Source organism: Thamnophis sirtalis, unplaced genomic scaffold, assembly GCF_051295495.1.
Source record: "Thamnophis sirtalis isolate CommonGarterSnake01/CBP01778 unplaced genomic scaffold, rThaSir2_p1.2 scaffold_4, whole genome shotgun sequence".
Classification (NCBI taxonomy): Eukaryota; Metazoa; Chordata; class Lepidosauria; order Squamata; family Natricidae; genus Thamnophis; species Thamnophis sirtalis.
The window spans coordinates 96,800,750-96,813,264 of record NW_028261384.1 but is presented as its reverse complement, the minus strand read 5'-3'; the positions used below and the strand labels follow the sequence as shown (position 1 = coordinate 96,813,264).

General features: G+C 36.5%; 1 protein-coding gene across 1 annotated transcript; it reads right to left on the bottom strand.

Annotated features, from left to right (window-relative positions):
• Positions 1 to 3,347: 3,347 nt before the first annotated feature.
• On the bottom strand, positions 3,348 to 7,278 carry LOC106541277 (gastrin/cholecystokinin-like peptide). The gene is made up of 3 exons (XM_014056664.2): positions 7,227 to 7,278; positions 4,648 to 4,851; positions 3,348 to 3,605 (listed from the first exon to the last, which is right to left on the bottom strand). The coding sequence occupies exons 2-3, from the start codon at positions 4,847 to 4,849 to the stop codon at positions 3,499 to 3,501; spliced, it is 309 nt and encodes a 102-aa protein (XP_013912139.1). The 5' UTR covers positions 4,850 to 4,851; positions 7,227 to 7,278; the 3' UTR covers positions 3,348 to 3,498.
• Positions 7,279 to 12,515: the final 5,237 nt, after the last annotated feature.

The window sequence follows — 12,515 nt, the reverse complement described above, 5'->3', positions numbered from 1 at the left end:
ATAAGGTCCAAGCTATATTTTGGGGGTCAAAAGAAAATAAGGCCCTGTCTTATTTTTGGGGAAACACAGTAAGATATCCAGATCCTTCTTGCAAATGCTACTAAGGCAGGTACCTAACTACATGTACTTGCACAATGCACATCCTCTTTTTTCCACTTTTCATCGTTGAGTAGGATTTGTTGGCTAGGGTCCAATATGCAAGTCTATCAAGACCCTTCTGAATCTTGAGCCTGTCTTCTAGGATGTTAGTAATCCCTCTCCTGCTCAACTTTATGTCATCTGTAAATTGTATAAGTATTTTTCTATTTCCCCATCTAATCCATTTATGAACAGGACTGGGCCTGGGACAGAATCTGAAGTATCCTATTGCAGAACTCCTTTCAGGTAGACATAAACCCATTAAGGATTATATGTTAGCCTCAGTTGCCCAGCAACTGAGAATCCATTGAGTAGAGAGATCATCATCCCACGTTGTTCCAGTTTATTATCAAGTCAAATGCTTAGTACATAACATCCGCAGCATTCCGTTGCCCTAACATTTAATCACATTGTCAAAGAAAGCATTAAGATTTGTCTGGCATGGCCCCTTCGTGACAAAAACATGCTAATCACCTTGTTTGTATCTTGTGTGCAAACAAATCCTTTTCTAGAATTTTCTCAATTATTAATATCAAGTTGATATTTTTGTAGTTTTCTTGGTCTACTCTCTTCCCTGGTTTAAAATAATGAAACAATATTGGCTTTTCTCTAGTCTTTGGGCAATTTATCTATGCTCCAGGCTTTCTCAAAACTTTGAATCAGTGGATCCGAAGTGACATCTGTCAGTTCCTATAGAATCATGGGGCATAAGCCATTTAGGCAGGAATTCATTAAGTGCACCTGAAAATTTGGGATTCGCTATTGATATGCAACTTTTTTGTCTTGACTTGATTGTGCATTTGGAGTTGAATTAAGAGAAAACAGTAGAGGCTTGGTTGTTTTCCTGCAGATGTTTCATTACCCAAACTAGGTAACATCATCAGTGCTGGCAAGAAAAGAAACATCTGCAAGAAAGCAACCAAGAGTACCAAGGACCCCTCATTCCTTAATCTCTCCCTGCAACCCCCCCCCCCAAACCAACATACTGAAACATTTTAGCTTTAGTGCACTATTGTGCAGAATTGGCATGCTGATAGGTTTCGAGGGGATCTGTTTTGGATAATTTTGGATATGAATTGGGATTTGCCCCCCTCTCTCTTCCCCCAAACATTCCCATGCTTTATAGTGCTTTGCTGTTTGATCTCCTATTGATAGTATGGAACCACATGTTTTGCTTGGATTAGTAGGAAACTGAAGTTAGAATGACCATGTATTTTTCTCTAGTTTGATTAACTGCAATTGCTGGTTAAATCAAATTTGGTTGGTTTCATGCCACAGACAATCTTAGCAAGTTGTACGAACAAAGCAATTGAGAGGCTGTTTAAAGACCTGTATGGGTCCCTATATCTGATAGATTCACTTAAGTCCAAAACTATTGGTAGTTTATAAAGAATTTTTAAAAGAAGTATTAAAAGTCATTTACAATTAGACTTGGATAGCAGACACCGGAGTTAACAGGCATTTAAATTCATATCAAAGTATATGAAATAACATAAGCAAATATCAACATATTTTATATTTCTTTTCTCTTTTTTATTAAAACATAAGCAGGTGAGTGAAGCCTAGGGGTTAAAAAATAGCAAGTTTTTGGTTTAAAAAAGAAAAACAGAAGTTATTTAGTTGTATGGACAACATAAATGATTTAGATTTAGATTTTATTGTCATTTATAGGCCGCCCTTTTCCCTGAGGGGACTCAGGGTGGCTTACAATTCGTGGGGAAGGAGTACAAGACAAAACATGAAAATAATATGTGAATAAAGTAAAACAATAAAACACAACATTCATTCAGCATTCGGGTGGGGCGGATGAAAATCTTATCCCCAGGCCTGACGGGATAGCCAGATCTTAAGGGCAGCGTGGAAGGTCTGGACGGTGGTGAGGGTACGGATCTCTACGGGGAGATAAATGTGTTATGTTTTGCCATGAAAGCATAAATAGTGTATGTAAAAAAAAGGGGGGGTGCACGATAGCCTTCCCCTGAGGTTATTCTATTATAACAAAATTAGAATTTATACATACTGAAACATGCAATTCAAGGGCAGGTAGTAAAATTAGGCCACTTGTTCAATAATTACATAAGTCAGCTAAATGTTGGCCAACTTTCATTTTGACTGGATTCACAATTTACACTAAACAGTAGTTTTTTAAACTGTGACAATCATAACAAATGGGTTCATACAAATATACAAAGACTGTTAATTAGATGCCATTTTATTTCCATTTTATTGGGCTCAGTTCCCTCTCTTGATCTATCTTCTATAATATTTGGCAGATTTTCCAAGACTGGTCCTGTGTTATCAGTGTACCTACTTTCTTCCCTTTATCTGTCCACTGTCTTCCATTAGTGTCACTTTCCTCCACCATGCCAAGCGTAGCAGTTGTTTTCTAGGCCGCCATCTGCTTGAACCAGATGGACAGAGTATGCGAGTCTTTATCTACCTTCTCAAAACTGATTTACAAGTGGGACTGGAAGTCTATAGCAGTCTTAGTCCCCATGTCCAGATTCATAATTGGAATCGCTATGAATGAGAAAGCAGATTGAAAACTAGGGCTGAGCTTCCATTTCAGTATGCATGTACTGAACCTATATACTATATACGGATTTTTGTGAAGAAGCTGTAAATTCAGGTTTTGAGAGAGGGAAAAGACCCTAGGGTGGGAAAGTTTAGAAGAAAATCAAGTGAGTTCGTACTGGAAGCCTGTACTTCTTGGTAATTTTATTCTGCAACAATTTCTAAACTATAAGTACTTGGGATAAAAAAGAATGGAGATTCTGTGTTCAGTTTTTCACTTTTAATGACTTTATGTTTTATAACAGATATTTCAAATGTATAAACACTGGAGTGGAGAAGAAAGCTCCATCAGATTCCTTCTCTTTATTCTAAATTCTGCATATTAAAAAAAAACTGATATTAATTGCCAAGTTTCCAGGCAGAACCCTAAACTCTTCCTACCCACAGGGATGCGCACAAACAACTTTATCTGTGTGTAGTGCAAGGGGATTTTTAACCCATAGTAACAAGAGGCCTGGGATGATTCACATATAATATCAAGGTAGCCTGTAATTTATGTTGGATTTAGTCTGCTCTGTGATATTAAGGCTGCTGTTCTTTTCACATCTTCAGATGAATGAAACTGGAGCTTAAAAATCCAATAACTCTCCCATCTTTCTCTATCTATAAACCACACAACGCAGTTATCAGTAGCAGTAATATCATTTTTATTGGCACAAATAGGCATGAAAATCTTATCTGAAAAATGGACAAAATGATTATCAAATAACTATTAAGAATTTGTGCTTTTGCTTCTGTCTACCAGACATTTGCCTGGGGCTTAAGCTACCCCTGACCCAGGATAACTTAGGCATCTCCATCCTGATCTTCAGAGCTTCGTCGTCCAAAATCCATCCAGTTTGGAAAATGCGTATCGTCCTCATTCAGATTATTTCCCAAAGCAGCAAGTTCAGCTGTTGGAAAATAGGCATGTGTTAATGGAAGGCGGGTGAAATGTTTCTAACTGCCCTAAATCTTTGGAATGAGTCATTTGACTTTCCCTATCCCAGAAGATAATACTTCTTTGTGATCTTTGGTTTTGCCTGTCTGTATGGTAAAATGGTTAGGGCACTGATGGTATTGCCTACGTAGGTAATGAAATGTCTGTAACAAACAGCCAAGCTCAGAGAACACTAAGGACTCCACAGTTCAGCCCTGAGTTACATATATTTTATTCTATTGGAGTAATACTGTCATTAAGAACTTTAGTTTCAAAGTAAATTTTTGGAATGGAAGTGGAACTTGTTACCATGTACAATTTAGTTTCTGCAATGAATATACTCTGAATTTTATCCTCTTTCTGCTGTTCAAATGGCTACTTGAAGAGACAAAAGTAATGTTGGGATTTTGAAAATTAAAACTAATAAGAGACATTACCTGCCAAGGTAATAGTGGGGCAAAAATTCCTTCCCTCAAAAATTACTCAGGAAAGTTAATTAATATACTAAGGAAGCTGCATTCAAATAGATTGACATGTCCATTAAAAATGTACTTTTGGAAGAATGCCTGTTGCAATTAAAAACACCAAGAAGTGTCAGTAGCAGAAGCTGGTTATTTGTCAACCCTATATGAGATCAACTGTAATCCTCCTGTGCAGGATATTTACACTTAGCAAAAATAACCCCCTCACTTTTAAAACAAGAGCCCAAGTCCAATAAATTACTAAATGCATGAAAATACAATACAAATAGAGAATAAGCATGATAGGAGTGAAATGACTGAAAGCTGAGCAAGAATTTGATTTATTGCTATCCTCCAGTCATCATTTCATCTGTAAAATCAGATTTTATTCCACTGCCTGAAAGAATCACATTCACAATTCGGGTGTTGCTAATGCAATTTTTTTTAAAAAAATGCTTATTTTTATTTTTTCTCAAGCAACCTCCTTAAGAATAGCCCAACTCATTATTAAGAAAGTCCAAGAGAGTGGAAAAGGGTATATGCAATTTATCTTACAGTGATACAGGTGAGGCAAGAACTGGGAGATCAAATGTTTCTGGTCCTGTGTCAGCTGCATTGGCCAGTCTCGCCGGACAGGCCCTCCACCTCTTTGTATCCTTTCTGGTCCTGGAACAACCTTTGCTTGAGATTCAGATCTTAAAAAGCTGATGCTGAGAAGAATGGTCAGAAACAGGCCAGCAAACATCTTGGCATGCATATCTAGGAAAAAAGTAAGAATGGTGTTTGTTGAATAGCCCATCCCCTCCGGTCTTTTTCCTCTAACCCCAAAACGACTCTTCAGTCAACTCTCCAGAATGATAATTTGCCTAGATTTTCTAAACTGTGCCCTGGAAAAATGCAATTTTTGTTTTCATTCTAGTTAATCATTCATGTAAAGAATTTTTTTAAAAAAGTTATGGCCTGCCTTAAAGGTTATGAAGCCCCTTCTATTATATCACCAAGCTTGAATTTCAAAGGTGGCTGCAAATCCTCCTTCCACTGCATGAAAAGTCTGGCTGAGTATTTGCTAGTTACTTATTCTGCTAAGGCAAAAATAAAAAGAAGGGAAGAAGAACGTAAGGAGTGGACTAATCATCTGGACCTATTCCAGAAGGGAGGTGTCTTATTTTAATAGCATGGCAGCACTTATTTGAGCTTGGCTGACTTGCGGGGAGATGGAATTCAAAAGATTCAGAGGAAAGTGATAGCAAACCATATTATTTCCCATAAATATGTAAAATGTGTGAATTGTTTTGTTGCACTAAATAGCTTGCTTAAGGTGGCCTTCCTTGAAAGCCCAATTTGTTTTGATTTGTATATAGATCAAATAGATTGTCTTGTTCCAGCAACAGTTGAAAATATAATTGTTTTATCAGGTTTAGGGAGGTAAAAAATAGTAAAAAACAAACAAACAGCCAAAGTTGAAGGGGCTTTGGGTGATGCTGGGCATGGAAATCCGTGGTAACGGTAATTCTGAATCAAGTGGACCAGAGGGAGGGAACTGGGTAGATTGGGGCAGATGAGTTGGTGGAATATGTTATGCTGAAACTTCAGTAGGGGTGACTGAAGAAAACGCAAAGAGCTAAATTGGATTTCATCTGTCTCAGAAAACTTGTAGGTTGAATAAGGTAAAGGTAAAGATTCCCCTTGGACATGCATGCTAGTTATTCCCGACTCGGGGGGGGGGGGTCATTTTCGTTTCAAAGCCGAAGAGCCAGCACTGTCCGAAGATGTCTCCGTGGTTAGGTGGCCGGCATGATTAAACGCCAAAGGCACAAGGAACACTGTTACCATCCCACCAAAGGTGGTACTTATTTTTCTATTTGCATTTTTACATGCTTTCGAACTGCTAGGTTGGCGGAAGCTGGGACGTGTAACGGGAGCTCACTCTGTTACGCGGTGCTAGGGGTTCGAACCTCCAACCTGCCAACCTTTCTGATTGATAAGCTCAGCTTCTTAGCCACTGAGCTACCACGTCTCTCTACAATATCACTACCTTAAAAAAGATCATGGTTCAGTACAGCATTTCCTAGTTAGTGGATTTCATTGGAACCAGTGGTATTTGTTCTGATTAATTTAAGTCTAATTGTTTTTAATATTGATGGTAGGGCTGTATCCAATAGTAAAGCACCAATCTTTCAGGCCTAACATTGCTGCTTCATTCCATACAGTCACATAAGAAATATGTCCAATTAAAATCTGCAAAACCACTACAATTCAGCATATGGATAATATTGGACTAAAAAGACGAATGGTAGCTTCCCATAATCAACATAACTGTAGGCTGTTTAATTTTTCTCTTTTTGATGGATTTTTGGATAAGAAAGAAGATGGAAAGAAAACTGGTGAGAAGCCATAGGAGAATTACAAATACAAGATAACATCTTAAATCCTCATCAATTTTCTGTAAGTAAGACAGTAGATTAATAATCATCCATTACTGAATTAGAGCCACCATATTAAACCTAGAGTATTTCTGATTTATCTTAATATTCTAAACGGGGGAAAAACTTAAAGAAAACATTATAATTTATGCAGATATGTCTGTCTGTCTACACATAAACAATATTCTTCACCATTTTTTCCTGTTACTTGTGAATATTTTCTTCTTCCAGAGCTTTAGTTCTTTAAATCATGTTTACCCAATCTGATATGCTCTGGGTAGGTGTGAGACAATTCTAATTTTTATTACTTGGCATGACCAATTTAATGATGTGGGATTAGCAGGCTGGAGTAAAGTTGCATTTAAACATCACTCTAATTGTCCTGGGAACATAGAATGATAAATATTTAAAAACAATTCATATTTTCCATCTTATTTTGCTTTTTAAAAATCAATTACTCATTCACAGTTTTCTATCAGGAGAGCATAGAAATGTGCGTGCTGGTTCAATTTAATGAACCAGCCTAATCTTTAAAAGATAGAAAAGAACCCCATGAACATAGTTAATATGCCAAAGGAAGGAATCTTCTAAATTAAATTAGCACTTCTGTGGAGAAATAAGATAGAAACCCTGAAAAAGCAAGAGAAAATATAACATGTCTTATGGTTTTAGTCTGGCAATTTGCCTAGCCCAAAAATTCTATTATCTTACCTTATGGGAAGGTTCGCTCCAAGCTGTGCTTCACTTGCAACACAAATTCTGCTTCTTCCAACATGGCAAACTGCTCTTTTAAAGAGCAGGGATTTGGAATGGCCCCACCCACTCAAGAAGAACAACCTCCCATGGTTCTCCAGTCACATCCTCTAATGTCAACATTGTCCCACCCACACTCCTTCTTAATGTTTTAATGGTTATAGATGAATGTTGCTTTCTGGATAGCATGATTATTTTAATTAAAATTATTTTTTCTTGAAGCCAGCAGATCTGATAGAATAGAAAGACAAATGGAGGCCGAGGTAACTTCTTGACAAAGTTTCCATTTGGAATGGAATAGTATGCCAGGCTGTACTTTAAAAAATAGCTGATAGGGATATGATGAATACGATCTGATTTAAAATTAAATTTAATCATGTTAATAATATAATTATTCTCCAGCCATTCAATTACTCTTACATTAAACATTACAATTTAGTGGCAATGTTTGGACATATTAGGGGTTTTTATGTGCACCTAAGTTTTGGGGAACCAAGAAGCCCTTGTACAATATACTATGCCATAAACTTTGGATTTTAAAAAAACCCACTGAAAGTTTATTATAGAAGTCAAAATTAATCAACCTCTAGGGAGACTGCTCTGCTGCATGCATTCAAACAGAAGCTGGATGGACATTGTGCTATGGTTTTCTCCACTAGATTGGCCTAAATGAGTCAATGATCTTATGGCAGCTTACATCTGGATTCATAAATCATGCTAAATCATAGTTTCTTGAAAATCCACAACAGTGCATTCACAATGATGAACAGTAGTTTAGGCTGTAAGGTAAAATAAATGAATCCCACTGTGACATCACATGGCATGAGAACTTACTGGCAGGCTGAGCCAAACCTTGTCTATTGGTTCTTCTTGGTTCCTCAATGCTTTTCCAGCTTTTCAGGCATCTTCCACGCTGCCTCCCATAACAGAATTGTCTCAAAAATTAAAAAAAACACAACAAACATCAAGATTTAGATGCAATGAGAACAATACATACGACTAGAGAATATCACATTCAAACAAAAATTCCTTTGAACACAAAAGTAGCGTGAAAGGACTTCAGCCGCAAACATTGTCTGTTTTAAGACAATATTCAGGACTCAAATATAATATTTTGATTATCTTTGCTTCACTGTCATCACTATAATTTTCCAGATTCCTCTGTGGACAGAGCATTTCACTAATATCTAGATAGATCATTTAGAATTTTATTTTTTAAATTATTGTTATGTTCTGATAAACTCCTAGATTTCTTATCAGACTGCTGCTATGGAACTATTAGAATTAAAAGGCACTATATTTGTCCCTGTCTGTTGAATGTTGAGATCCAAAGGATTTCAGAGAGAGCAGGAGAAACAGGGGAAAAATATAACATTGTATTAACACAAGTTCCTTTTGTACGTGCATTGTGTTATTGTATATGTATATAAAAGAGTTAGAGTTTGTGTTGTGATGGTGCCATGTTGCCTTCATCTTGTTAAGGAAAGTGTTGGATGTCATGGATGTATCAGATGCAGACACAAGATTTGTTTTTATATACAACCTCTCTTGAGTTAAAAGAGACAGTATAGGACCACTGTCCTAGGCTGAATTGCCAGTTTCATTCAAGTGAAGTGCCACGCAGGGGCTTGGTTTTAGAAAATAGGCATTCTCACAATGGCAGTGAGCTTTTTCAGAAGAGACTTCTATGCAATTTTTTTTTTGATCCTGATGATCTATAATGGCTTCAACCTTCTACATTTTTTTTCACTTCTGGTCAGAGGTGGGATTCAGCCACTTCTGATAGGCTTTGAAGAACCAGTAGCAGAAATTTTGAGTAGTTTGGAGAACCAGCAAATAGGTTGGGCCCGCCCCCACTGCCTCCCACTTGATCTTCTTTTGTTGCCCTGATAAGAAAAACAGAGCTGGAAAGCAAGTTAGTGGGATGGGGAGGGAATGAGGATTTTGCAGTAACCTTCCCCTGCCATGCCCACAAAGCCACGCCCACAGAACCGAATTTTTTTTTGAATCCCACCATTGCTTCTGGTCCTTTGCTGCCTTTGTATGGCATATCAGATTTCAATCCAGATTTTTCTAATCCTTTGTTCCTGAAGAATCCAGTGTGGCTGGAGCATTAAACTAGAAAGTTGTTTGCAACAAAAAATAGTACGCAACATTCCAGTTAGCACAAAAGCTAAATTTTGCTTGTGTAATGGATTTAAGGAGAACTTCTATTTTTCACTGTCTATTGGGAACATGAAGGTATTCATTCGTCCTGGTCTATTTGATGTAAAGAAGTCATAAGTGAACCCACTATCCTAGATCATCTGAGCTTAAGGAACTAAGCTCAGCAGCAGCTGTTTCCTGTGCCCCGAGGATATTCTTCCCTGATTGACACACTTTTCAGGAATGGGCCTAGTTACATTTATTTGCGTGGGCAGCTTACAACATTCAGACAAAGGAAATACAGTAAAATTAATAAAACACTCAAAAATAAAAGATGGTAAGCATGATGGTGAATTTTCTCCTGCCAAAGGCTTGGGTAAGGAGCCAGATTTTCATGGGTCTTCTAAATCACAGCACAATGGTGTTGTGATGAATGGTGTTGTGAATAAGATGTGTGGACTTGAATTCCTAGATTTTTGCAATCATCAGAATCCCCCCCCCCAAATGCTGAACCATATCATTAAATATAGTAAAAGCATCACATTTTCAGTAAGGATCATTATTACAATATTTTCAAAGAGAAAAAATGTGAACACATTTCTACCTATTGTTTCTGTAACCAAAAAAATAGGCGACTTTGCAAACCAAATACAGCATTGTGATGCCAGTAATAGATTTCTTTTCTGTACATTTTATTTTATTTTTATCTATCTTCTCTCCTGATAGATAGAATTACTTATCTAAAAAAATATTTAGGTCTGGACTTTTCCCTTTAAGGCTCATCTGAAGTCACTGTGCTGGGTTCAGAATCTTATACAATTGTATGAAAACAGTGGGGGAACTTCAACTACCGTACTGCCCTTTAATCATATTGTCAACAGATCCTGAGAATAATTTATAACTGATTTTTGAGTATTTTCCCCAGCTTGAATTACTTTCAAGAAACTTTTTAAAAGTTTTGTCTATTTCCTTAGACCTTTTTCGTTCAGCTTGGTTTCTCTATCTTTATTGTATTATTATTAAAAATTTATAAGCTTCCTCAATCCTAATAAATTCTAGGTAGCAAACAAAAGGTTTAAAACAATAAAATTACAGAAACCAAATATGAAAAGATATTGAGCATATTGGGTTCAGTAAAGGATTTTCTCTCTGCAGAATCAGTTACAATGAAATGGCCCAGAATTGTTAATGAAAGCTCCCTCCTTTTTAATATGTGTTGCACACATCATATATCAATAAAAAGAAGTGAGGTCCCCATTGCCCATGACTTGTGTCTGCCATTTTGATGCCTCGACTCTTCCCGGCCTTAGACTACAGCATGACTAATGGACATTTAACAAGTCATATATTATGTCTATGTTGTTACATTTTGGACCGGCTATGGAAACCAAGGCCTTAGCTCAACTGTCCACCATATCCATAGATTTGTTTCAGTTGTTGGATTCCCAATCTTGTTTCTTTTACCATCATTGACCTCTTTTTTCATTGGTTCATCTGAGAATAGCAACCACCAAGGATGTCTACAGGTATGTTAAAAAAAGTCAAGATGGTAATTGCAATGGTACAATTGAAACTCTATCCTACAAAATATGCAAACATAGGTGGAATTTTGGTTGCATCACAATTACCATCTTTATTTGACCACACTGGTTATTAAAGATTTAACAACCAACCTGACAGCAATGGAAGAACTGAAGAAGCCTAAATTTGTCCCTTCCACAGAATTGGCTTTGCAGAAAGAGATTTCTCTCTTTTCTCTCATTCCCCCCCACTTAAAAAAAAATGCCTAGCACTTATCAGTGTAATCAGAACATTTTTAAAATCATTGCTAGAAATGGTTCCTGATATAAGGAGGCATTCGATTTTTTTAGAGATTTTTTTTTTTGCCAGAAACCAATCTTTTAAGCCAATTTCCAGCTAAAATGCCCATAAGATTTGACTTGCTTAACCCATCATGGTATTAACTTATGGACCACCATAAAAAAGGTCATAAAAATGAGTTGGTCTCATGGGTGCCTCAACTAATGATGAAAGGACTCCATTATGATTGTGTTGAGGATTACTTGTAGCAAAATAGTATTTTTAATTTTTCCTACCATAACTAAGTACTTCTTCCTTCTACCATCTTACATAGCACACGTCAGCACACACACTGTCCTTTCATACTTGGGAATAATTAGAATTTAATACTAAAGGAAAAGGGCAAGTAGATGGAAAAATGGCCATTTCATACTTATCAGAGATTGTTCAGTTCTCGCAAGGTGAACACAAACAATTTATTCTGCCATTACCAAATGACCAGGATGTGCAGAATTTGTAACTAAAAACATGCATCTATTTGCGTTCAATTTATCATTTTCCACCTGAATGCCCTTTGTGGTTTTAATAGTTTCTGGAGTAGAGATAAAACTGCCACTTTTCCTCTCTGACTGAAAGCACAATAAGCAGGTAATCAATTCCTACACCATTTCATTAATGCATTCTATCATAATAGAACATTAGAAATATTTTCCCCATAGAATAAAACAGAGCATTAATTTGTAGGAGATAATGATGGGGAAAGCAACCTTTAAAATGTGTCAGTTTAATTTCTGGTAATTTCTATGTGTCATGCAAAATGCTGTTAAAGCCAGAAACCAACCAGGAAAAAAAACATCAAGAGCTGTGAAGCATAGTTCACTAGAATGAGCTATATCTTTTACAAAATAATGACAAGAGCTTTCTCTGAATTGGGAAGGTATGCACAATGAACGAACCACAATAGAACATTCTCACACCATTACAAAAAGTGTAATGAATTTTCTAGAAATTTGGTTATTGCTAAATTTTGGTTGTTTTTAATCTGATGGAATAGATGAAATCTTTCTGGTTTAATTATCTTATAGCCCATTTCTTCTCATTTGGTTCTACAGTATTTATTCATTTATTTGTGTTGTTTCTTTCAGTGGTATATTTCTGCAACTCATTGCAGTTTATAAAACCTTGCTATATAGCTTTTTAAAAAAGAAAATGGTATTTGAAAAGATGCTAATGAAATCTTGATTTTGTGTGACTATTCTTTTTGCGTGACTATAAGCACAGTTCTTTTATTTTACAATGCCT

Coding starts and splice junctions, on each gene's coding strand:
- LOC106541277 (XM_014056664.2), bottom strand. CDS start 4,849: ATGCATGCCAAGATGTTTGCTGGCCTGTTTCTGACCATTCTTCTCAGC. Junction 3,606..4,647: donor CTTGCCTCACCTGTATCACT/GTAAGATAAATT, acceptor ATTTTCCAACAG/CTGAACTTGCTGCTTTGGGA.